Raw genomic sequence first — 26,187 nt, 5'->3', positions numbered from 1 at the left:
ACCCTTATTTTACAATTATTTAGTTCCCCTGATATTTTACTCAAGTTTTGTAATTACAAATGTAGTAAGTAGAAAACTTAGAATAAACATTAATCTTACGGCCCATATGACGTTCAGTGACGAATGACTTTCTCGCCGATAGGGATGCTAGTGGACCTTCAATTGTTAGACGGTAACAGGCCCCACAGTACTAGAGTGGACGCAAATCTAGGAGTGTGCTCACCACTGCAAAAGATCTGAGATGCATACGGCGAGTCTGTACCATATTTGCGTTACTTGCATTATTTTGAAACGAATCAGTCAACTTTATATCTTTTAAAGATACAGAGCCAACACAACTCTCAAACGGGGCAACGTATTCACTGAGGAGTATTGTCCTAAGCTTTCACCTTTATGTTTCGCACTAACTCCGAAATGGCAGATACTGAGATGGGTGATCGCGAAATAGAAAAAAAAAAGCCTAAACCGAAATCCCTCAACAGAAGGAAGACGACGGGACCTGATGACCAACCTGGATAAGTCTTTACAGATTACGCGAAATACCTACCCTAAATTCTAGCAATAGTTATCGTAGGTTGCTGGAACAAGGAAGGATTCTAACCGACAGGATAAACGGGCAGGTCATTCTCGTTTTCAAGAAGAATCATCGGGCAGGTTTACTTACTTGTAGCCGTTTATCTTGTGGAACTATAGAACACGTTTTAAGATCAGATACTACGAGGTTTCGTGAGTGCGCAAATATCAGCTAAGGGAATGTTCACAGATTCCGCAAGCACACTTGCGAAGCGTGTCCTTGAGGTACAGAGTACCATAGACATCGGCGCCCATGTTGACGCTCTGCTGATTGACTTTCGGAAGGCATTCTATACAGTCCTGCGCTGTCACCCAGCGAACAAGAAGTGACTTCAGAGAGTAACGTAACAGCTTGATGATTCGACTGAAGACTTCGTAGTATAAGCGGTAGTCAAATGAAAACGAGACAGACTATACAGGGTGAACCACCTAATATTTGCAGCGCAGATATTGAGAAGATGGAAAGTGCTATCGATGTGCGGTTTTCACAGAATGGATTGATAGTGATGGACTCGTATTGTTAGCCAATAAACAGATTGTAGTAACACTTATAAAGTGTACTCTTTGCGCTAACATACACTTTTCTGAATGGAACAATGCCTTTTGACATTAACAGACTAGAAATAGGGGAAGATGGTTGGTTGGTTGATTTGGGATAGGGTACCAAACAGCGAGGTCATCAGGCCCATCGGATGAGTGAAGGAGGCGGAAGGAAATCGGACGCGCCCTTTCAAAGAAACCTTCCCGGCATTTTCCTGAAACGATTTAGGGAAATGACGGCAAACCTGAATCAGGATGGCCAGACGCGGGTTTGAATCGCCGTCCTCCTGAACGCAACTCCAGTGTGCTAACCACTGCGCCACCTCGCTCATTGTAGGGTAAGTTAGAACGTCACTGGTGTTTGTTGCAGGAGTTTAGTGCAAATCGTTAACAAGATGTCGTATTCTGAAAAGTTTTCAAAGCGACACTTGTACAACACCTGTGCTAGCATACTCTAAAGGACAACACAAGTGCATAGTTATGTGGATTGTAACCAGTAACGGGATAACTGGCCATCACAGGTTGTATTCAGAATGAGCGTCGGTGGCCACAGTGTAAGCTTACAGTCTGGTGCAGAATGACCGCTGCACGGGTCCTATCATTTCAACGGAGGTGTGCGAGCAGGCTGCAGTAATACGTCGTTGCGTATCATCGAGTGTAGTGGATATGTCCCTGTAGATAGCATCTTTCAGCTTTCCCCAGAGAAAGAGGCCTACAAGCGAAAAAATGCGGCGAACTGGGAGACCAAGGTATAGGTCCCCTGTGTCCTGTCCAGTGCACCGGAAACAATAGGTGAAGACATGGTTTAGTAGGCTCGTGAACTATGGGCTGGACAGCCATCATCTCGGTACCACGGGTTCCTCCTAGTCTGCAGAGGAATGTCCTCTAGCATCCGTGGAAGGTGGTCTGTTAGAAGGTTGCGATACCTGAGCGAGTTCAATTTTTCGTCTATGAAAAACGGGCCTGTGAACCGATGGTTCACTACCCTCGCAACACATTTACACCCCATGGATGCTGATGAATCCTAGGGGGATTGTGAACAAACCAATAGCGCATGTTTCGGCGGTTTACTTGCTCGTGACTGGTAAATGTGGCTTCATCACTAAACGAGATACATGAAATGTCTGGAGCAACCTGTCTCAGTCGCCACGTACAAACGTTAAGGCGATTGACATAATTGTTTTCATGCAGCTCTTGCTGGAGAGAGATGTGGTAGGGATGGAACCTTTGTCGATGGACAATGTGTAGGACACTTGCCTGACTCATGACACTTCCTGCTGCGATTGCGAGGGAGCTAAAGTGCGGATCAACTGCAATAGCAGCCAGAACATTAATTCTCCCCTCTCCTGACATTATTTTCTTCCTTCTGTTACGTTGTCTAGGTGTTACACTACAACTTTCACCAGGTTGAAGGTGTTAGTAAATAATACAGCATGAGCATGTCGGCTTCTTCTGCACTGGTAAATCCCATCGTCCACACACGACCTACTACTTCGTCTGTCACACACTAACTGACTAGTAAGTGGCATTGCACTCAAGGAACACACAAGCACACTGTCAGCAAACATAGCAACGTCGTACCCAGCAATTACGCAGGATCAAAGGCGCACTCAAGTATCTGTGTGGAAACGTTTCACAGTACGGTATCTTCTACACGACTCGCACTAGAACTTGCAACAAACACCACAGAAATCCTAATTTACCCTACTTTTAGTCTGTTGATGTCAATGAACATTGCGACACTTAAAAAGTGTATGTTTGCACAAATAATACACTTTTTAAGAATTGTTGCAGTCTGTTGATTGGCTAACAGTACGAGCCCCTGGCTACCAATCCATTCTGAGAAAACCGCTCATCAATAGCACTTTCCATTTTAGCAATATTTGCGCTGCAAGTTTTAGGTAAATGGAAATGCCGTGTGGCTAGGGCATCCCGTCGGGTAGACCGTTCACCTGGTGCAAGTGTTTCGAGTGGACGCCATTTCGGCGACTTGCTTGTCCATGGGGATGAAATGATGATGATAAGGGCAACACAGCACCCAGTCGCTGAGCGGAGAAAGTCTCCGACCCAGCCGGGAATCGAACCCGGCCCGTTAAGTATGACATTCTGTCGCGCTGTCCACTCAGCTACCAGGGGCGGACAGTTTTAGGTGATTCACCCCGTATAACAAGAATGGCGCGGAAATTGGTAACGCAAGTAAGTAAGTGTATAGAAGTTCCCTCAATTGTGAATCAGCAAGAAACAGCGCAAACTTTCACAGCTATGCCATTTGTACGTTAGACGTGTTCATTGTGAGACCAGCGATTCGTGTGTGCGTCCGACTTCACCACGGTGGCCGAGAAGAAGAAACGACGACTTGTAGTGTGGTTTTTGAGTGCGGAAGAAAGTCAAGAAGTGAAATTCATTACCGAATGTCTGCTGTGTTTGGCAAACCCAGTATGTGTTTGCGTAAAATAAACGATTTCGAGAAGGTCGTGTGTCATTGACCCATCGTGTCGCTACCCCTTTTGCCACTGGCTGCGGCGGATTCCGCCATCAGAAATACCGGCAACGGACGGTGGAAGACTTTCGGCTAATGTTGGGCATCAGTAACGGTACCGTGCACAACATCATGGCAGAGCATCTCAAGTCCCGGAAAATCTGTGCGCAGTGGGTTCTCCATACAGTCCGACACAGGAGCAGAAGTTGAGCAGAATGCTGACTTTACTGCAGCACCTAGAACTGTACCACGATCGAGAATGTCGTTACCTGTCCCGCACTTTCGCGGGAGATGAAACAAGGTGTCGTCATCTTGAGCCGGAGAGGAGGCGTCGGAGCCAACCATGGATGCAAATGGATTCTCTCACACTGTAAAAATCCAAAGCTGTGCGTGCCAGCTCCGTCCGGTAACCTTTATCATTGACTGCAAGGGCCCGCTGTTTATTGACTTTCTGGAACACGGCGCCACAGTTAACGCACAGCGCTACGTGGACACTTTGCAAACACTGAGGCGCATCATGAAGTCGAAACGCCCAGGAATATCGACGGAAGGCAGCATTCTGTTGCAGGATAATGCCCGCCCACATGTTGCCAAAGTTGTTTCGAGTACGCTGCAGAAGTTTCTCTGGAAAGCTCTTACACGTCGTCCATTTAGTACCGATCTTTCCGCATACGCTTTTACATGACTTTTAACCCCCGAAGAATGACATTCGTGGTAGTCGATTTGCTTCGAACGAAGATGTGCACGCTTAGGTAGAATTATGGTTCGATTGGTAACAGCAAACATTTTCCATGAGGGTAGTGACCGTCATGTCTCACAGTGGGATAAGTGTGTTAGCAGCCGTGTCGATTACTTTAGAAATTGCGAGGAGTTTACTTTCGATTTTTTCGTCCTGTCTCGTTTCCATTTGACTGCTCCTTACACAGGGCGAGTCAAAAAGAAATTTCCGGTAAGTTTTCTGTAAGTTTTCTCAATACGTTCTATATCATTCGAAAGTTGTAAAAATCTTTTTGCCTCACGTGTATATAGAACGACGCTCTTAATGGGAAGAAACCGCATGAAACGTATGTTGCTTCGGAGACATCGCGATTTTGTGCTTGGTAAGGCTGGAAACCCGCGATCTTGAGGTCTATACGGAGAGTATCTAGTGAACCCCGCCTCGATGTCCCAATAGGTTGTTTACCATCGACTTTCAGCCGAAAACTCGCCTTTCTGCTTATATCTATTGACCTACTCGAGGTACGTATCCGTACCACCGTAGACAGCCTTGTTCTCATCTTCTCGGCGATATCTGACACTCAGCACAGCATCGAATTTCATTGTTGGTCACATGATCATCTAGTGTCACGCCAGGTGTTCACCGAAGCATTTTGGTTTCCATTACAGCAAGTCTTTGCTCTGGTTCTTTTGTTGCGAGCCGCGGGGTAGCCGCCCGGTCTTAGGCGTCTTGTCACGGACCGTGTGGCTCCCCCCCCCCCCCCTCCCCCTCGTCGTAGGTTCGAGTCCTCCCTCCTGCATGGGTGTGTGTGTGGTCCGTACCGTAAGTTAATTTAAGTTAGACTAAGTGTAGTGTGTAAGCTTAGGGACCGATGACCTCAGCAGGTTGTCCCATAACACCTTACCACAAATTTCCAATTTTGTTGCGGACCAACATCGCGCACAGTAGAAGGCAACTGGGCGAACTGCAAGGGTCTGTGATGTTCTTACCACAATGCACACCACTTATTGTCCGCAATACACATTGCTAACGCTGTTTATGATTTCTGGGATAGCCGGCCACTGTGGCCGAGCGGTTCTAGGCGCTTCAGTCCGAAACCGCGCTACTGCTACGGTCGCAGGTTCGAATCCTGCCTTGGGCATGGATGTATGTGATGTCCTTAGGTTAGTTAGGTTTAAGTAGTTCTAAGTCTAGGAGACTGATGACCTCAGATGTTAAGTCCCATAGTGCTTAAAGACATTTGAACCATTTGATTTCTGGGATAAGTGAGCCGTCGGCAGCGAGATGTTTTTCTTTGGCAGATCCATACCGTCGGTCTTGATGTTGTCTGTATTATTTGCATCTTTCGATAGGTAAACGATCTTCTTCGTATTGAGGCGTAGTTAGGACTGTTCAGCTTTCGTCAAAGGCAGGCGGAGAAGTGGACGATGTACCCGTAACCCATGGCGTAATAAACGGCGAAGGACTGTCGGCCCTGATAGGAGTACAATATACGAGGGTCGTCCACAAAGTAAGTTCCGTTTCTATTTCTATCCGCGGAAGTGCTACGATCGCAGTTCCGAGCATGCGAGGCAGTTACTCTGACTCAAGGAGAACACATGTATGCCATTTTCAGATCGCTACTGCTGACGTGTGCTTTGTAGTGCTTGTTTATAATGTCAGACGTAATTGAAAATGCCGCCACGTGTGTAATCAGGTCTGTGATTCGTTTTCTAAATGCAGAGAAAGTTAAACCAAAGGAAATTCATCGGTAAATCTGCGAGGTTTACGGACAAAATGCTGTGAGTGATTCAATGGTTAGAAGATGGGTCAGATTGTTCAATGAAGGACGGGATCAAGTGCACGATAAGGAACGAAGTGGACGCCCGTCTGTGGTTACTGATGAACTGGTTCACACAATTGAAGAGAAGATTAAGCCCAACCGTAAGTTTATACTTAGTGCCATTGCTATGGAAGTTCCGCAAATCTCACGATCACTAATTCATGAAATTGTTACTGAAAAACTGAAATTTCGAAAACTTTGCTCACGTTGGGTACCGAAAATTCGTGCTGAACAACACAAAAAACAACGGATGGGCAGTGCACTTCAGTTTCTAACAAGCTACAATGAAGAAGGCGATGGTATTCTTTCTTGGATAGTCACGGGGGATGGAACTTGGGTATCGTACGACACCCCCAAAACAAAACGGGAATCAATGGAATGGAGGCCCACTTCATCACCAACGAAGGTTAAGCCTAAGCAAATTTTGACACCTCGAAAAGTCATGTGCACCGTATTTTGGGACTGAAAAAGCATTTTGCTGATTGATTTCTTACCACGAGGCCAAACAATCAATGCACATGGTTACTGCGAGACCATTAAGAAGATGTGCCGCGCAATACAGAATATGGCTCCGCAGCAAACCACCCCAACGTGTTCACCATTTTGTAGCAATCAAAATTTGACCCTGCATCAACGGAAATTTTTCACCTGGTCGGATGAATCGCCTTTGTTGTTACGTCAGGGCGATGGTCGTTTCCAGGTAAGCCTGTATCCAGGCAAACAGCTGCTTTGGACATGCACTACATCACGGACGCAGGGTGATGGGGGCAGTATTATGCTATGGTGGGCAGTCAGCTAGGCTTACAGGGGGCCTGTGGTAGTAATCAAATGCCCAATGACAGCTGTCGATTAGGCTACGCGAACATTATTTCGCACCACTTGCGCCTGTTCGTGCTAGTCTACCCCGAATCGCGCTGCAGTGGTTTGAGTCGCATGGTAGCGACCTCAGGTTGATACCTTGACCACCGAATTCGCCTGGTGGGAACCACAGGTGTAGTGGGGTTTCCTACCGTGGGGTTTCCTGCTAGCAGTGGCGCACTAAATCTGTCAGAGGCCGGGGCCGGCAAAACAAATCGAGGCTCCCCTTGCTGCCGCCTCCCACCCTCCTCACCACGCCGGAGTTCTCCGAGAGTTTCAAAAGCAAACGGAAGGAAGTCCCACACTGCTTATCATCTTCATTTTGTGTCGTAATAATTTATAAGGTATAATGTTATTTTACGTAACACTGAAAATGACTGCTCTCGTAATCTCGTTGCTATTATTTAATAGCCATGTTGCCCCTTATAAGACAGTAATCATTACATGATTGTTCGAATCTATTATTTATGTTTCGCAACAAAGTCGGCATAGAGCGTGCGGTGTGTATAAAAATGAATCCCTATTTCCCAAACCAAGAGGAAGGTCACTGTGTACATAGAACTTCGTTCAGTGGATGGTAGAGGGTACTTTACTTACGGATTTCAACATAAGCCACACTGTTCCTCCAATCTTGATGAAATTTTGTACATTTGATCTACAAACCAAGGGGAACCTCTCCGTCTACGTGAAATTTCATAGGGTGTATAGCGGAGGGTACCTTACAACAGAATTACACACCGTTTGACTGATCAGCTTGGGAGTTGACTCATGTGTGTATGTTTACGTGGTGAAGGTATTTATACAAGCCAACGTATGCTGGATGGCGGAGGGCTGGCATACCTTTAAATAAATTCAACATCGTTTCGTCAATCAGCACGAAAGTTCGCAGATATACGTATTTTTTCATAGACGGGGAAAGAGGAGATGGCATGACGGAGGCGGAGGAGGAGATATACGGAGGTAGGAGAACGTGATGGGGGCGGGGAGGGGGGAGGAGGTGCATCCAGAGAAGTGAGAGAAGCAGATTAAAAGAGAGAGGGAGCAGCAGGTAAACAGAGAGAGGGGGAAGGTGGCGAATGACTAATGGAACGCCGGCCGGAGTGGCCGAGCGGTTCTAGACGCTACAGTCTGGAACCGCGCGACCGCTACGGTCGCAGGTTCGAATCCTGCCTCGGGCATGGATGTATGTGATGTCCTTAGGTTAGTTAGGTTTAAGTAGTTCTAAGTTCTAGGGAACTGATGACCTTAAAAGTTAAGTCCCATAGTGCTCAGAGCCATTTGAACCATTTTTGAACAAACGGAACACTGTAATAAATACATAAATTAGGGGTGTTATTGTGAATTTGATGTACTATTAGAAAAAGCGGTGGAGGAGGAGGTGGACAGAGATGGGAAGATGGATGGAGAAGGAGAAGAGGAGGAAGTGTTGTGAGAGAGTGGGGCACTGGAGTGTACACGGCATAGAATAGAAGTCGTATAGGAAAACGCACGGAATGAAAGCTATTGATGACACTGTCTGAGAAACGGTGACAACACCTGCACTGAGCCCCACGTAGCCGAACCACACGGAACACATCTGACACGCTACAGAATGACAGCTCTGCATCCGTAAACCATCGACCCTTATTTTGTGGGAATTGACATACACGTAGACAACTGGTGCCATAATACTTGTGGTGAATGCATCTCACGAAAAACCACTCTTGTATTGCAATTCAAAAGGTGCACCAGGCGACTGCGACGTTTTGTCATTTGCAGGGTTACATACACAGTGCAGTAGCACACATTAGCAATACTACGATACTATCTGCTGACCCACACTTCATTGCTGGCGGTATCACCACCGCTCCAACCTGCCCCCTCCCCCTTTCCACACACTTAAAAATGAGTGCGTATTTCAGTGTAAGAGTTTCCTTAATGAGAAAGCTCTTAAAGATTTTGCGTATCGCTTTGTACAAGGTCGGAGATAAGCGGTGGGATTTAAAGCGATCTTATCTTGGAATTTATTCTGAGGCAGTTCATATTAGCGACGTAGTTGACAATCGTTCATGTTTCTTGTAAGCAAACTGAGGTACCAGGGAGTGGTATGAATGGCGTAATTTCCTGCTGGTTCGTAAAGGGCAGTCAGAGCGACATCCGACGCCAGTCTGAGAACTTGGTGCGAACTGTTATTCGAGCACTCGGAATTAGGACTGTACTACTCCTCTACTTGTATTCCCTAGTGGCATTTGTGATTCATGACACCGATTCACAGTAAAAAAACCACCATATTCACTCACTGAATACTAGACGGAAAACGATTTGCACTTAGCTAATACCCCTCTAACTGATGTTAGCAGTGGCAGTGACAGAGAAATTGCTGTCCATGCTTTAGAAAGCATCGCTCCTGCAGAACGCAACTCGCCCTTTTTTCACATGATATCTTGCGAACTATGGAGGAAGGGTATCAGACGGATGCCATATTCCTTGACTTCCGGAAAGCGTTTGACTCGGTGCCCCACTGCAGACTCCTAACTAAGGTACGAGCATATGGGATTGGTTCCCAAATATGTGAGTGGCTCGAAGACTTCATAAGTAATAGAACCCAGTACGTTGTCCTCGATGGTGAGTGTTCGTCGGAGGTGAGGGTATCATCTGGAGTGCCCCAGGGAAGTGTGGTAGGTCCGCTGTTGTTTTCTATCTACATAAATGATCTTTTGGATAGGGAGGATAGAAATGTGCGACTGTTTGCTGATGATGCTGTGGTGTACGGGAAGGTGCCGTCGTTGAGTGACTCTAGGAGGATACAAGATGACTTGGACAGGATTTTTGATTGGTGTAAAGAATGGCAGCTAACTCTAAATATTGATAAATGTAAATTAATGCAGATGAATAGGAAAAAGAATCCCGTAATGTTCGAATAATCCATTAGTAGTGTAGTGCTTGACACAGTCATGTCGATTAAATATTTGGGCGTAACATTGCAGAGCGATATAAAGTGGGACAAGCATGTAATGGAAGTTGTGGGGAAGGCGGATAGTTGGTTTGGGTTCATTGGTAGAATTTTCGGAAGATGTGGTTCATCTGTAAAGGAGACCGCTTATAAAACACTAATACAACCTATTCTTGAGTACTGCGCGAGCGTTTGGGATCCCTATCGGGTCCGATTGAGGGAGGACATAAAATGATTCAAAAGGCTCTGAGCACTATGGGACTTAACTTCTGAGGTCAACAGTCCCGTAGAACTTAGAACTACTTAAACCTAACTAACCTAAGGACATCACACACATCTGTGCCGGAGGCAGGATTCGAAACTGCGACCGTAGTGGTCGCGCGGTTCCAGACTGTAGCGCCTAGAACCTCCTGGCGGGGAGCACATAGAAGCAATTCAGAGGCGGGCTGCTAGATTTGTTACTGGTAGGTTTGATCATCACGCGAGTGTTACTGAAATGCTTCAGGAACTCGGGTGGGAGTCTCTGGAGGAAAGGAGGCGTTCTTTTCGTGAATCGCTACTGAGGAAATTTAGAGAACCAGCACTTGAGGCTGACTGCAGTACAATTTAACTGCCGCCAACTTATATTTCGCGGAAAGACCACAAAGATAAGATAAGAGAGATTAGGGCTCGTACAGAGGCATATAGGCAGTCATTTTTTCCTCGTTATGTTTGGTAGTGGATCAGGGAGAGAAGATGCTAGTTGTGGTAAGAGGTACCCTCCGCCACGCACCGTATGGTGGATTGCGGAGTATGTATGTAGATGTAGATGTAAAGAAAGAGCTACACTGTTCCTCAGATGTCATTTTCAGTAGAATTGGAAACCAAAGTGAAAAACATGATCGATAACCTGAGTTCTTTTAATCAAAAAATCAAAAGTAAGTTGAAAAGATTGCTTCTGGCACAATCGGCTTTTTTTTTTTTTTTTTTTTTTTTTTTTTTTTTTTTTTTTTTTTTTTTTTAGCACGAGTTTGCTGGCATTAGTCTAGATCCTTTTAGTGTAGCGCCTTATTTATTGTATATACTAGTTGAAAAATCCGGCCTTGTACACCAGCGGAGTTTGGCATCGTCAGGATGCCAGCAGTTGACTCGGCGGTCTGCGTCCCTGCCAGCTCACTGCCGCTCGGTGAGAGCCACAGGTGGCCAGCTGCGTCCTTCTTGCCAGCGTGGCTGAGATCACGGTGACAACAAGAGCCCGCGATCCGGCATCCAAATCTACTGCCCTCACCTCGGGATGCCTCCGGCATGTGTTGGAAACCAAGACGACTGCCTGCGCCCCACGTCAGCCTCAGGGGGTCGAACCAACGACCCGCCGTGGACTGGAATGCTGGCGCCCCATCTGCTGCTACGTGTAGCTGGTGGCATGACACGCCCTGCCGTCCAGGAGAGCTGCCACACTTGAGTGAATCTCATTAGAAACTCCCACTTATTTATACACGGCTGTGCGCCTCTGTTTTGCCATACGCTCCACTTCGCATCACGTACTCATAACACGCTAGGTTGGCCAGTGGGCCCCTTCTGCCTGTGACTTGAGACATGCGAAACTGCTACGTATACTCTTTCAGCAATCTGATGGCCCTGTGGCCTCTATTCTACCTCGTAACTGTTGGGAATTGTAACTCACTACAATCTGGCCTGCACCTGGCTGTAACTTGTGCTCAGAATATTGCACAGAACTAACTTTCCCCATCCTAAATGGTGGTGCCGCTACATCTTAATGTTAACGCCTCTGCTCTTAATTTCACTGAAACTTGTTTCGACTTTCCTATGAGGGCGCACTAAAAGCAATGCCTCCAAAATTTTTGTCTGAAAACTGTTCAAGCTTTTTAAATAATTCAACATCTTTGTTCTTCTATCTACATATTTATTTGTCAATGTACTCACCACAGTGACAAACACATTTCTGCCAATGAGAGGTTAGTTTGTTGATACTGTCACTGTAGAATGTTTGACTTTAATGGAGAAACCACAACTTCACCTCTGCCTGCACCGTTTCATCACTATCTGAGTGGAGTCCTTGAAGGCGTTATTTAAGTTTTGGAAACAGATGAAAATCGAACAGGGCCAAGTCGGTACTGTATAGAGGATGACAGGTGACAGTGAACCCAAGGCATCGGATTGTTGCAGACGTCGCACCACTCGCATGTGGTCTGTCGCTGTCACGCTGAAGGAGATTGTGCTCCACTTGTGGATGAAATCTTCGAATTAGGGCTTTCACTTTTCTGAGGGTCTTGCAATACACCGACATAGTTACATGATACACCACTATGTTACAAACTGCAGTTCGGAGACTTCTGGCGGCAGAGAGTTGCACTTCCGTCAATGAAGTGGGAAAGTTGAGGGAGTAATATGCATGACAGGAAATACCTCAACCGGTATTGAGAACAGAATAAAAGAATCGGAGGCATTAATTTTCAGTGTGATCTCTGTATTACAATAAGAATACTTACCTCTTATCCCACAAACTTCCCCTCGCATCCCTCAATCTCCCTCCCGTCTCCCCCCCCCCCCCCCCCAATCGGGAAATTGATGGGAAAAGGACTCAGTCTGTGCTAGAGAGGAAGATCTCATGATTCGAAATTGAAGACAATGTCAATTGCAGAGAAGAGGATATACTGTTTATTTATAAAATTCAAGTTTCAGGGGTTGACTCTTTTTATTTGGTAGAAGCAACTCACATACAGCAACAACTCGTCCTCATTAAGTAATTACACTGCTGCAGATTGGAGGTGTTGTCTTGCAGGAAAACTTTCGTGTGTGTGCTCACCTTGTCATGCAGTGAGCGACTAAGAGAGTGCACAATCCACCGTGGCTAAAGTCTTACCCTCCTCTCTCCCCAGAGTGCGTCTAATTTCCTGCTAATTTTTTCTGGGAGGGGTGGGGAAAGAGGGGGCATTTCGCACTATCTCAGTCGATACCTGCATGTCAAGGCGAGCACATACACAAACATTTTCCATCAAGACAGCACCTCCAATGTGCAGGAGTGTAATTACTTTATTAGGACATTTAGTTGCTACATATGAGCTTTTCCCACCGAATAAAGAGATTCAACCCCTCAAAATTGGATTTTGTAAATAAACAGTATATCCTCTGCTATGTAACTGACATCGACTTCAATTTCATATCATGAGATCCTTCCTCTCTAGCACAAACTGGATAATTTTCCTGCCAGTTTCCTGATGGGGGGAAGGGAGGGGGAGAGGAGGATGTGAGGGGAGGGCTGGGGGTTCCTCAGACGAGGAGAGGGTAACTACTTTATCGATTTCATTAATTAGCCAATTAGTTTGATATCAAAGGTGTGCTTCTATCAGCTAGGGGGTTTTCCAGAGGGGAGGGGGAGGGGGAGGGGAGGGTAGAGGTGTCTCAGAAAAACAGATTTCCCTAGGTGGTCATAAATCAACCCCCAGGGGGTCATAAACCGCTTAGCAAAACAAAAGGTTAAGGGGAGGGGGCCAACAATCGATCAAATTGGACCCTGAAGTTATGCAACCTGCACTACAAATTTTCTCAGTAACGCTGTTATCCCAGTACTACTACTACTACTACTTCGACTACTAAGTATTCTTATAGTTCATTATTCTTTTAAAATTCTGATGCATTATTTACAGCAAATTTCATTAGCGAATATATGTACTTGCATTGTAACAGCGCAGTTAAAATGCCTAGTTCCTTGAAGAAGTGCCCACATGCGTCCACAGATAAAGACCACATATTATTCTTATATTCGATTTTATACTATCAATATTTTTTTCCAAGTGATTAGGTACGCCAGAAAATTATTCTGCAAGACATTACTGAGTAAAAATATGCAAACCATGTGAGGAGATTGGTACGTTTGCTTCCAAGATTAGCAATTATACGAAGAGAAAGAGCAGAAGAACTTAACTGTTTGAGGATCTGAATAATACGCTTCTTCCAGTTCAAGTTTTCATCAATATGTAACTCAAAAATTTGGAGCAAATTATCCTATTTACTGAACCCTGCTCATGTGCTACATCTGCTGTTGGTATGACTCTAACTGTTGTACAGAACCGAATGCAGTGTGTTTTTTTGTTTTCAAAATTTACAAAGAATCCATTTTCAGAGAATTAATAATTTCTTGGAAAATGCTAAATCAGTCCTTCCGAAGGACATTTGTTTGTCAATTACTTCGCATTTTCGCAGCAGTAGTTGCTTGGCTACCCAGTACTTACTGTTTATCTCATTTCTAACTGACTTATACAGGGTGGGTTATTTACAAGTACTCCGGAGAAAACTGCGCGAAAGCTACAAGAGATGAAAAAAAAACATCCACGTATAGGTCGAGAGAGCACCATCCCAAGTTTTTAATTCGCATTAACGCTGCTCGTTGCTGGCAGCGCTTGATATATGGCAAACGTAAATACGTGCATGCTGAGTATTGAGGACGCTGTCCTTCCGCCTTTCCAAGCACGAACTGATAGCGGCTTTCTCTGGAAATCTGTTCATTAGACTGCCTGTTTCGATCGTTGTAAGTGCAGCGTCTTTCTTTGGCTTTGTGACTTTCAATAGCAGGGATGAGCCAGACAAACTGTCCGTTGGGAACCTAGGGGCTTCAAGACGCTGGCATAGCGCAGGAAATGATTCAATGTGTTCTCCATGGAGGGCCTCCTCACTCCATGAACTCTAACCTATTGGCTTCACCGGCCCTCAGAGTTATAATTCTTTTTGTTGATTTTAGTTGCCCTGATATAAAGTAAGTGGTCAGTTTGCCCATTTATTGTGGAGACGGAATGTGACTTAGGTCTTTTTAATGAAATTGTGTTGACTTCATTGTCCTACTTTAGTTACTGAAATTTCGGTCACGCTATTAGAGGATATACAGCTTTTGTCCAATGGCGTTATTACAGTCAATGTAGCCATCTCGGGTCCCACTTTGTGGTGGGGGAAAACGTCACAGCTGCAACCGAAAGCAGGACTCCGTAGCGATACTTGTAAGAGTAGTACAATAGCGGCAAATAAAAAAAGAGAAGAAAAAGACAGTGAAATGAAGGAAAAACGGAAAGCAGCCGAAGAGAAGGAAGAGTCTGAAGAGCAGTAAACCCAGTCCTTGAAGAGCTCTTTTCGACGACAATATTTGAATCAGAGAGTGCATGTACTGTGAAGAAAATTTTTTCATATTAAAGGCCGAAAGAACAGTGGATTTAGTGCTACTTGCACTCTCTCTGGGCTCAGTAATTCTGTACAGGAGGAATACAGTTTGACTTTCATTTGCGAAAAGTGTAAATAATTTAATGTGAATCATGTTTCACAGAAAATATATTTATTTCTTTGTTTAAATAGTTTGTTATCCACTGTTTTTTAGTTTGAAGCTATGTGGCCACTTTGCTCGTTTATGTCGGGCAAAGTGGTTAGTTTGCCACTTTGTCAAAATTGATTTCATGAAAGTACTTCATTTAATCCTAAAATAATCAAACTATTCGATATTATACACCAATCACAATTTCTATGCATTTCTGTCAATTGCTTTTTTTTTTTTTTGAGTCATCAATCTTCTGGCTGGTTTGATGCGACCCGCCACGAATTTCTCTCTTGTGCCAACCTTTTCATCTCAGAGTAATATTAGCAACCTACATCCTCATTTATTTGATGGTTGTATTCTAATCTCAGTTTTCCTCTACAGTTTCTACCCGTGCAGCTCCCTCTAGTACCATGGAAGTCACTCCCTGATGTCTTAACAGATGTCTTATCATCCTGTCTCTTCTTCTTGCAAATCATCGAGTAAAACTGAAATGATATCAGGTGTTCCCCAGGGAAGCGTCCTGGGACCTCTGCTGTTCCTGATTTATATAAATGACCTGGGTGAGAATCTGAGCAGTTCTCTTAGGTTGTTCGCAGATGATGCTGTAATTTACCGTCTATTAAGGTCATCCGAAGACCAGTATCAGTTGCAAAGCGATTTAGAAAAGATTGCTGTATGGTGTGACAGGTGGCAGTTGACGCTAAATAACGAAAAGTGTGAGATGATCCACATGAGTTCCAAAAGAAATCCGTTGGAATTCGATTACTCGATAAATAGTGCAATTCTCAAGGCTGTCAATTCAATTAAGTACCTGGGAGTTAAAATTACGAACAACTTCAGTTGGAAAGACCACATAGATAATATTGTGGGGAAGGGTAAATCAGGAACAGCAGAGGTCCCAGGACGCTTCCCTGGGGAACACCTGATATCATTTCAGTTTTACTCGATGATTTGCAGGAAGAAGAGACAGGATGATAAGACATCTGTTAAGACATCAGGGAGTGACTTCCATGGTACTAGAGGGAGCTGCACGGGTAGAAACTGTAGAGGAAAACTGAGATTAGAATACAACCATCAAATAAATGAGGATGTAGGTTGCTAATATTGGCAGGACACTTAGAAGATGCAACAAGTCCACTAAAGAGACAGCTTTCACTACACTCGTTCGTCCTCTTTTAGAATATTGCTGCGCGGTGTGGGATCCTTACCAGGTGGGATTGACGGAGGACATCGAAAGGGTGCAAAAAAGGGCAGCTCGTTTTGTATTATCATGTAATAGGTGAGAGAGTGTGGTAGACATGATACGCGAGTTGGGATGGAAGTCATTAAAGCAAAGACGTTTTTCGTCGCGGCGAGATCTATTTACGAAATTTCAGTCACCAACTTTCTCTTCCGAATGCGAAAATATTTTGTTGAGCCCAACCTACATAGGTAGGAATGAATGATCACCGGCCGGCCGAAGTGGCCGTGCGGTTAAAGGCGCTGCAGTCTGGAACCGCAAGACCGCTACGGTCGCAGGTTCGAATCCTGCCTCGGGCATGTATGTTTGTGATGTCCTTAGGTTAGTTAGGTTTAACTAGTTCTAAGTTCTAGGGGACTAATGACCTCAGCAGTTGAGTCCCATGGTGCTCAGAGCCATTTGAACCATTTGAATGATCACCAAAATAAAATAAAAGAAATCAGAGCTCGAACAGAAAGCTTTAGGTGTTCGTTTTTCCCGCACGCTGTTCGGGAGTGGAATGGTAGAGAGATAGTATGATTGTGGTTCGATGAACCCTCTAACAAGCACTTAAATGTAAATTGCAGAGTAATCATGTAGATGTAGATGTAGATGTGTTTTCCAGGTATTCTTTTCCTCGGCGAGTCTCCGGAGAACCTCCTCATTCACTTGCCACATCAGTCCATCTAAGTTTCAACATTCTTCTGTAGCACCACATCTGAAATGTGACTTTTGAGAACATTTCTTTTCTCTTGGAGAACAGCGAAATTTTTTATATTTTTTATTACTTAAAATTGCACATGTATAGTCACAACCGCAAGAAACCTTCTTTTTTTTAGGAGGTTACCTGTTTAGGTCTGTTTTAGATCATCTTCAGACCTACCACCATGATGGTAGATGGTGGCAGTAAACGGAGCAGGCGCTATAGAGTCCACGAACGCTGTTAAAAAGTTTTTTGCGATTGTCACTATGCATGTGCAATTTTAAGTAATAAAAAAATCTTAAATGCTTCAATCCTCTTCCTGTCCGGTTCTCCAGTAGTCCATGTTTCACTACCATACAATGCTGTGCTACAAATGTATTTTCTCAGGAATATCTTAAGGGCTATGTTTGGCTCTGGTAGACTTCTCTTGGCCAGGAATGGTCTGTCTGCTAGTGCTGGTCTGCTTTCTGTGTCCTCCTTTCTTGAGTTACTTTGCTGCCTAGCTAGCAGAATTCGTTAACGTCATGTACTTCGTGATCAGCAATACTAGTGTTAAGTTTCCCGTCGTTCTCATTTCTGCTACTTGTCATTACCGCAATACTAGTGTTAAGTTTCCCGTCGTTCTCATTTCTGCTACTTGTCATTACCTTCGTCTTTCTTCGATTTACTCTCAATTCATATTCTGTACTCATTAGACTGTTCATTCCATTCAGCAGACCCTGTGATTCTTCTTCAGTTTCCCTGAGATCCTTTACGAGGAACACTATTAAGAAAATTTACGGGAACGGCACCTGAAGCTGACTGCAGAGCGATTCTACTGTCTGCAACATGCACTGCGCGTAAGGGTCACGAAGATAAGATACGAAAAAGTAGGACCCATATGGAGGCATAAATACAGTCATTTTTCCCTCGCTCTGTTCGCGAGTGGAACAGGATTGGAAATGGCTAGTGGTGGTACGTTTATCCTCCTCCACGCACAGTACGAATTGAGAAAAGTAATTATTGGTAATGTATTTAATCAATATTAGTCTTATAAATTTCTGATAATAGTAATGATCTTTTGAGCCGCCAGGGTAGCCGAGAGCGCTAACGCGCTGCTTCCTGGACTCAGGCAGGCGCGCCGGCTCCGGTTCGAATCCGCCCGGCGGATTAACGACGAGGGCTGATGTGCCAGCCAGCCAGGATGTGGTTTTTAGGCGGTTTTCCACATCCTGCTAGGTGAATGCCGGGCTGGTCCCCATGTTCCGCCTCAGTTACATGGCTCGCAGACATCTGAACACATTCACACTATTCCATGGATTACACTCGATGCAGACAGTTGGGGTACACTAATTCCGTCCCAGGAGGTACGGAGTGGCGGCAGGAAGGGCATCCGGCCACCCCTTAATCATTAACATGCCAACTTCGATTAACAGTGGCTGACCCTGGGTAACTGCGGGACAAGGCTCAAGAGATAGATAGTAATGATCTTTTGAAAAAATTTAGTTACGTGACTGAAACAGAATCAAATCACTCAGTTTTTACACCTCCAAAAATTTCACTACGCCCCTCAACGGGTTAATACCCTAGGTTCGAAGTATTGTGTTTAAGTGATTGCGCGATAGTTCTCGCACATGTTGGCTCTACTGCTGCTCGGCTTAAGGGATATGAATAACTTAATCTGCCCACTTTGTCCATCTCTCCACTACACTTATTCTCACTCTGCTGGTACAAAATTCTTAGGAGCAGATGCTTTTTCTTAACATTACTGGACCATTAGCTTCGCATGTCGTTAACATACCGACAAGTGTGGCTAGGTTGAAATCTGGTCTCTGTGCTTAACGTCCTGGGTGCGATTCCCGCTGCAGGGCGACGTGGCTGCGGCGGCGGCACTGCTGGCGCTGGGGGCGGTGCTCAGCCTGTGTGCGCCGGCGTGCGAGGCGGCCAACATCCTGGCCGTGTTCCCCGTGCCCGGCAAGAGCCACTGGATCGTGTTCCGCGAGTTGCTGCTCGAGCTGTCGCGCCGCGGCCACAATCTCACCGTCATCTCGCATTTCGTGCTGGACCAGCCGCCGCCGCCCAACTGGGAGCAGATCGTTGTAGGGGCCTACCACGAGGAGTTGCCCTCTGGTGAGTAACACCAAGATACATAACTGGGAGGAGATCACCGTGCAGGCCTACCGCGAGGAGCTGCCCTCTGGTGAGTAGCAACAAATTATACAACTGGGAGAAGATCACCATGGGGACCTAACTCAAAGGGCTGCTCTCTGCTGTGTAGCACCAAGTTATACACTGGGAAGCAGGTCACTGTAGTGGTGTACCACGAGAAGCTGTCCCCTGGTGACTAGCACCATGTTGTTCAACTGGGAGCAGATCACTGTGGCAGCCTACCGTGATAAGCTGCCATCTGGTGAGTAGCACCAATTTATATAACTAGGAGCAGATCACTGTAGCAGCCTACCACAAGGACCTGCCCTTGGTGAGTAGCAACATATTATATAACTGGGACCATGGGGACCTAACTCAAGGAACTGCTCTCTGCTGTGAAGCACCAAGTTATACACTGGGGAGCAGATCACTGTAGTGGCCTACCACGAGAAGCTGCCCTCTGGTGAATAGCACCATGTTGTTCAACTAGGAGCAGATCACTGTGGCAGCCTACCATGATAAGCTGCCATGTGGTGAGTAGCACCAATTTATATAACTGGGAGCAGATCACTGTAGCAGCCTACCATGAGGAGCTGCCCTCTGGTGTGTAGCAACATATTGTACAACTGGGACCATGGGGACCTAACTCAAGGAGCTGCTCTCTACTGTGTAGCACCAAGTTATACACTGGGAAGCAGATTACTGTAGTGGCATACCACGAATACCACGAGAAGCTGCCCTCTGGTGACTAGCACCATGTCGTTCAACTGGAGGCAGATCACTGTGGCAGCCTACCGTGATAAGCTGCCATCTGGTGAGTAGCACCAATTTATATAACTGAGAGCAGATCACTGTGGGAGCCTACCATGAGGAGCTGCCCTCTGGTGAGTAGTAGCAAGTTATACAGCTGGGAGCAGATCACCAGGCAAGCCTACCACGAGGAGCTGCCTCCTCGTGAGTAGCACCAAGTTATGTAACTGGGAGTAGATCAACATAGCCACCTACCAAAGGGAACTGCCCTCTGGTGAGTAGCATCAAGCTATACAACTGAAAGCAAATCATCATGCAATCCTACAAAGAGGAGCTGCCATCTGGTGGGTAGCACCAAGTTGCATATGCATCTTGGAGCAGATCACTGTGGTGGCATACGACAGGGAACTGCCCTCTGGTGAGTAGCATCAAGCTATGCAACTGAAAGCAGATCATCATGCAATCCTACCACGAGGAGCTGTCCTCTGGTAAGTAGCAGCAAGTTATGCAACTGGGAGCAGATCACCACGGCGACCTACCACAAGGAACTGCTCCCTGGTGAGTAGCCTCAAGTTATACAACTGGAAGCACATCAGTATGGGGGTCTACCACAATGAGCTGCCCTCTTGTGAGTAGCACCAAGCTATACAACTGGAAGCAGATCACCATGGGGGCCTACCACAATGAGCTGCCCCGTGGACAGTAGCACCAAGTTACACAACTGCATGCAGATCACCATGCAGGCCTTACACGAGGAGCTGCCCTCTGGTGAATAGCTAAAAATTATAGAACTGCTAGCAGATAACCGTGGGGTGCTATCATGAGGAGCTGCTCTCTGGCGAGTAGCCCCAACTTATACACTGGGGAGCAGATCACCATGGGGCCTAGCATGAGGAGATGCCCTGTTGTGAGTAGTGACAAACCTAATTTGTGATCCAGGTGAAGGAGAGCAGTGAGTGGTTGCAGGTGAAGGTCAAAAACTAGATATGGAATAGAGGTCCCACTGTCTACTAGAGAGGCCCATTTTACATTCTGAATTCACTGAATACCGGAAGAATTGTGCCCCAGAATTTATTTTTAAAACTAAAGTTAAAGAGATTTGAAATTGCCACCCAGATTTTATTAGTGCTTGCACTGATCCGTCTAAGCTGGAGAATTTTATCATCGTGTTCCCTGACATTGTCATTAGGATAGGCCTCCCACAGCAGTTTTCAGTTCATTATCCAAAATTGTGTGCTATGATGAGGGCGCGGGAGCAGATGAGATGCCACTGTGACAAAAAATCCCTCATCTGCTCAGGTGTCCAAGTGCTTTTTTTGCTGTTGGTCAGATGTATCCAGCAGATAGGATGGTGCAAAAAGTACAGGACGCTCTTCTTCTCTTGCAAAGGCTGCAAACGGAAACGATTTTCTACCGGTTTCCAGGGCACGTAGGTCCATGAGGAAATGATCTTGATGATGCCGCTGCTCAGGAGGTTTGCTCGCTTTTACTTCCTGCTCGCTGTTCTGTCCCCCAGGGACTATTGCCACACACCTGACGCAGAACACCATGTGTTGGCTGGAGCGCAGTAGCTGGATGTGGAATGCTGTTTGAGTGACATTTCACCAGCAACTTATAGTGAGCAGATTTTGCATCTTACTGAAGATCCTGGTTCAGTTCCGACGCCAACGTAAGCTTATTTCGCATTAGGTGAACGGTCGCAATGCTCTCGAGGCCGTCTAATAAGATAACGTTCTCAGTTGCTAGTCGGTCAGATCACAGCGTTCAGCTACGGATAAGGGATATCGAAAAGGTGTCCTTCAGTGGCATGTGGATTCTCGCAGGAAGACTGATAAGACGTTATTGATGGCGGAAAGGTCACAACAAAAAAGTTTTATTAGTGAAAAGCATAACTCGATACTTATCATCTTCTTCCAGATGATGTTAAGACTCCATCTCCTTCATCAACCGATCTGCACTTGCAACTTCACAAAACTGGCAGGCACGACGTACTATCACGCGGTGTACGCTTTCACGACTGGTATTTGGATCCTTGCTGATTTTTTGGTTTTCTGTACATCGAACGGTAAAAACGGAACCCTTATTTTAACACTTTGTTGTCCACCTGTCTGTCCGACTGCCTTTTTCTCAGGAAGGGGCAGACGTACCAAGTTGATATTTATGTTACATACTAAGGTCTACGATCTGTTGGTGGTATAATAAACGTAAGTTTGTAGGCCAGCCATTTATGTCACATATTTTTACACTAGCAAATTCACTCATCAAAATCTATAAGGTACTTCCCATTGGACTAGAATCTTGAAATTTAACAGTAAAGCTAAAGGAAAAATACCTAAAAATTGTTAAATTTTAATTATATCACAGGGAAATTTTTTTGTCATTTGTTGTCCGACTGTCTATCTGTCCGTCTCTTAATACCCCTTTTTCTCACGAATGGGTACAGTTGCTCCCTCCTCCAACTACAGCGACTGGGGAAGGAGGTGTCTTTCTGCTGGGTACCAGGGCACATGGAAATTATGGCGAATGAAAGGGCTGATAGAGCAGCCAAGGAGGCGTGTCGTGACTGACAGGTCTTTCAGTGTGCTATCCCCCTGCATGGCCTCATGTCCTATAAAGTCCTGTGTTGCTAGGAACATGAATGGCTAGAAGTGACCGACAACAAGCTCCTTGTCGTCAAGCCCACAACTCGGCCGTGGCGTACTTCCTTCCAGCCAGGTCGACGGGACGAGGTCCTCCTTACTCGTGTTCGCATCGCCCACAGCCCTATGACGCATGGATTTTTACTCCGACGAGAGGACCCTCCGATGTGGTGCTTGTGGCGCGCAGATCACGGTGCACCACATTTTATTGAACTGCATTTTATTTGCTGACCAGCGGACTGCAGCGGATTTGCCGGCGGATCTGCAGTCTATGTTATGCAATGATCAAACGAATGTGGTTCGCGTTTCAAAGTTTTCTGAATTGTCCCATGTTTTAACAAGATTTTGGGGAGATGTTTTTAATGTGTCAAACGGGTGGCTGGCTCACCCAAGTTTTTTGTAAGTGGTGAGCCAGTCACATTTCCCTGTACTGTTCTTTAAGCTCTTCTGTGTTTTGTTTTCCCTCTGTTTTAATTTCTTGATTAGCTATATTGCCTCCTCATTGGTTTTAGTGCATGTGGGACTGCCTGTTCGATAGAGAAAATGTGGTCATTTCGTGAGCATACGTGTACGACAGTTTTCGTTCTTATCCACATTCGTTTATTTTAACCATTGTTAGGACGCTGATAACATCGCCGTTGGGCGCCCATAAAATCCCCAAACCACACACATACACGACTTATCGCCTTGAAATGTATGTCGCATATTAAGGTCTACAGTTACTTGGCGGTGTAATAAATGTAAGCTTCTAAACCGATGCAATCAAAAGATACGAACATCTATGTCACATATTCTTATACTCACAAACTCAGTGATCAAAGTGTACATCCCATTGGCCAAGGGCCAAGTATCATGTCATTTGGCAAGAAGAAAGAGTCACAATACGAGTAACAAAAAAAAGGAATATTGTTATTTTGTACTTATGTCGCACGAAAAAAAATATTTCTTTTGTGATTTCTTTTATTCAACTTCAAACTTAAAATTAAAACGCACTCGAAAGTCTTGGAAATACCGTGACCGATAACTTGCCAGTATCAGTGCTGATAACAGGAAAAGTCGTCTAGATTCTCGATTCCCGAGATGGGTTCACTGTCCGTATCCATAACTGAAGTTCTGGGGATCGCCCAGAGCGCTAGTGTTTCTAGCACTTGCCAGTTTCTGTTTTATGGAGATTAAGCCGTGGACCGAGATATAATTCTCTGCCTAACGTTTCATCTCCTAATGCTGGAGACGTCCTCAGAGGCTACTGTGGCGTCACGAGATGTCACACGTCCACGCCGATTTGAAATTCCGCGTCATTACATGAGAGCGAGTTCCACCAGGCTCGACTGGTGGCGGCAAGGCTACTGAAGTTTCCCCGCCCTGTACGAGAGGGCACTGCTGTCGCGAGTGGCGGAGCTCCAGCGCCGTCTGCAGGTGTCGGGGAAGCCCCGCTGCGATGGAATGTTGTGGACCAGCCGAACAGGACGGACTTCAGGAGGCACCTGAGCAGCCTTTGGCTGGTTGGCAGCTGGTGAAAGTGCCATGTCGGGTGTCGTTTTGTTGTAGAGGGCTCTGGTCCTTGCAGTTCCTTGAGAACACGAAGTGGAAAAGTGTCTTGAGCTGTGAATGAGCTAGAAATCGGTAAATGTGATGTACATGTCCAGACAAACAAATGATTACAATTCCAGAAAAAAATTGGCGATTTATTCCTAAATTCCAATCAAGAACAACTGTCAAGATGATAAACGTAGAAGTAGATATCCTCGGTATAGCAAAGCAGCTTAAATCACTTAATAAAGGCAAGGCCTCCAGTCCATATTGTATACCAGTCAGGTTCCTTTCAGAGTACGCTGATACAACGGCTCGACCGTAGAAAGATCCTTACCTAAAGACTGGAAAATTGCTAAAGTCACACCGTTACCCAGAAAGGGAAACAGGAGTAATCTGCTGAATTACAACCCCATACCACTAACGTCGATTTGCCGTAGGGTTTTGGAACGTATTCTGTGTTCGAACATAACGGATTATCTCGAAGTAAACGATTTATTGCTATATAGTCAGCACGGATTCAGAAAATATAGTTCTTGTGAAACACAACTAGCTCTTCATACTCGTGAACAAATGAGTGCTATCGACAGCGGGTGTCAAATTGAGTCCACATTTTTAGATTTGCATTAGGTTTTCGACACTTTTCCTCACAAGCGTCTTCTAACCAAACTCTTTGTCTACGGAATATCGCCTAAGTTGTGTAACTGGATTCGTCATTTCCTGTCAGAAAGGTCACAGTTCGTAGTAATAGACGGAAAGTCATCGAGTAAAACAAAGGTAACAATCGGCGTTCCCCAAGGAAGTGTTATAGGCCCTCTTTTGTTTCTGATCTATATTAACGATGTAGGAGACAATCTGAGTAACCCTCTTAGATTGTTTGCAGATAATGCTGTCATTTACCGTCTCGTAAAGTCATCCAATGATCAAAACGAATTGCAAAATGATTTAGATAAGATATCTTTATGTTGTGAAAAGTCGCAGTTGACCCTGAGTAAAGAAACGTGTGAAGTTATTCACATGAGTACTGAAAGAAATCCGCTAACTTTGCTTTATACTATAAGTCACACAAATATGAAGGCTGTAAATCCAACTACATACTTAGGGATTACAATTAAACTAAACTGGAATGATCAGATACGAAACGTTGGGATAGAGCAAACCAAAGACCGCGATTCGTTAGGAGAACACTTAGAAGGTGCATCAGCTCTACTAAAGAGACTGCTTAGGTGGTGTCCGCCATATTCTGGAGTGTTGCTGTGCAGTGTGTGATCTGCAACAGGTGGGACTGATGAATGACATCGAAAAAGTTCAAAGAAGGGCATCTCGTCTTGCATTATCGCGAAATAGGGGAGATAGTGCCACCGACATGATACGTGAATTGGAGTGGCAAACACAGGCGTTTTTCGTTGCTACAGGATCTTCACGTTAAACTTCAGTCAACAGTTTTGTCCTCCGACTGCGAAAACATTCTGTTGGCACCCACCTACATAGGAGGAAATGATCATCACGATAAAATAAGAGAAATCCCGGCACGCACAGAAAAATTTAAGAGGTCGTTTTTGTTGCGTGCCGATCGGGAGTGGAATGGTAGAGACACAGCTTGAAGACGGTTCATTAAACCCTCTGCTAGGCACTTTAGTGTGAATAGCAGACAAATCACGTAGATCAAGTTTGTAGTAGAGCAACAAGGACGTCACCTCAATCTCCATTGTTACCAAGTTTATTCAAGATGGCGGGTCCAAGATGGCGGCGATAGATATGGCAATGTCTCAATGACGTCATGGTGGGAAGTTAAAATTTTGTTGGGGATAGGTTAATTGGGCTACCTCCACTAACTTAACCCTCTCCCCTCCCCCCCTCCCCTATCCACCTCTCCCTCCCCAACCCCCCCACCCTCCCCTGCCCCAGAAAATGGTGGAAGTCCAAATTCCATAAATTCCATCAGGACAATGCAACACACCACGACTACCTCCACTAACCTAAGAAAATGGCTGGAAA

The 26,187-nt window shown here is 45.3% G+C and overlaps 1 protein-coding gene across 1 annotated transcript in view; it reads left to right on the top strand.

Annotated features, from left to right (window-relative positions):
* LOC126418829 (UDP-glycosyltransferase UGT5-like) overlaps nt 1-26,187 on the top strand; it is a 135,739-nt gene that overhangs the window by 70,832 nt on the left and 38,720 nt on the right. The window contains exon 2 of the mRNA XM_050085808.1: nt 18,991-19,252. Coding sequence (XP_049941765.1) covers nt 18,991-19,252 — 262 coding nt within the window. The remainder of the gene's footprint in view (nt 1-18,990; nt 19,253-26,187) is intronic.

The sequence above is a fragment of the Schistocerca serialis genome, chromosome 9 (genome assembly GCF_023864345.2).
Source record: "Schistocerca serialis cubense isolate TAMUIC-IGC-003099 chromosome 9, iqSchSeri2.2, whole genome shotgun sequence".
Classification (NCBI taxonomy): Eukaryota; Metazoa; Arthropoda; class Insecta; order Orthoptera; family Acrididae; genus Schistocerca; species Schistocerca serialis.
The sequence above is the reverse complement of the archived record's forward strand: the minus strand, read 5'-3'. Positions and strand labels throughout refer to the sequence as shown.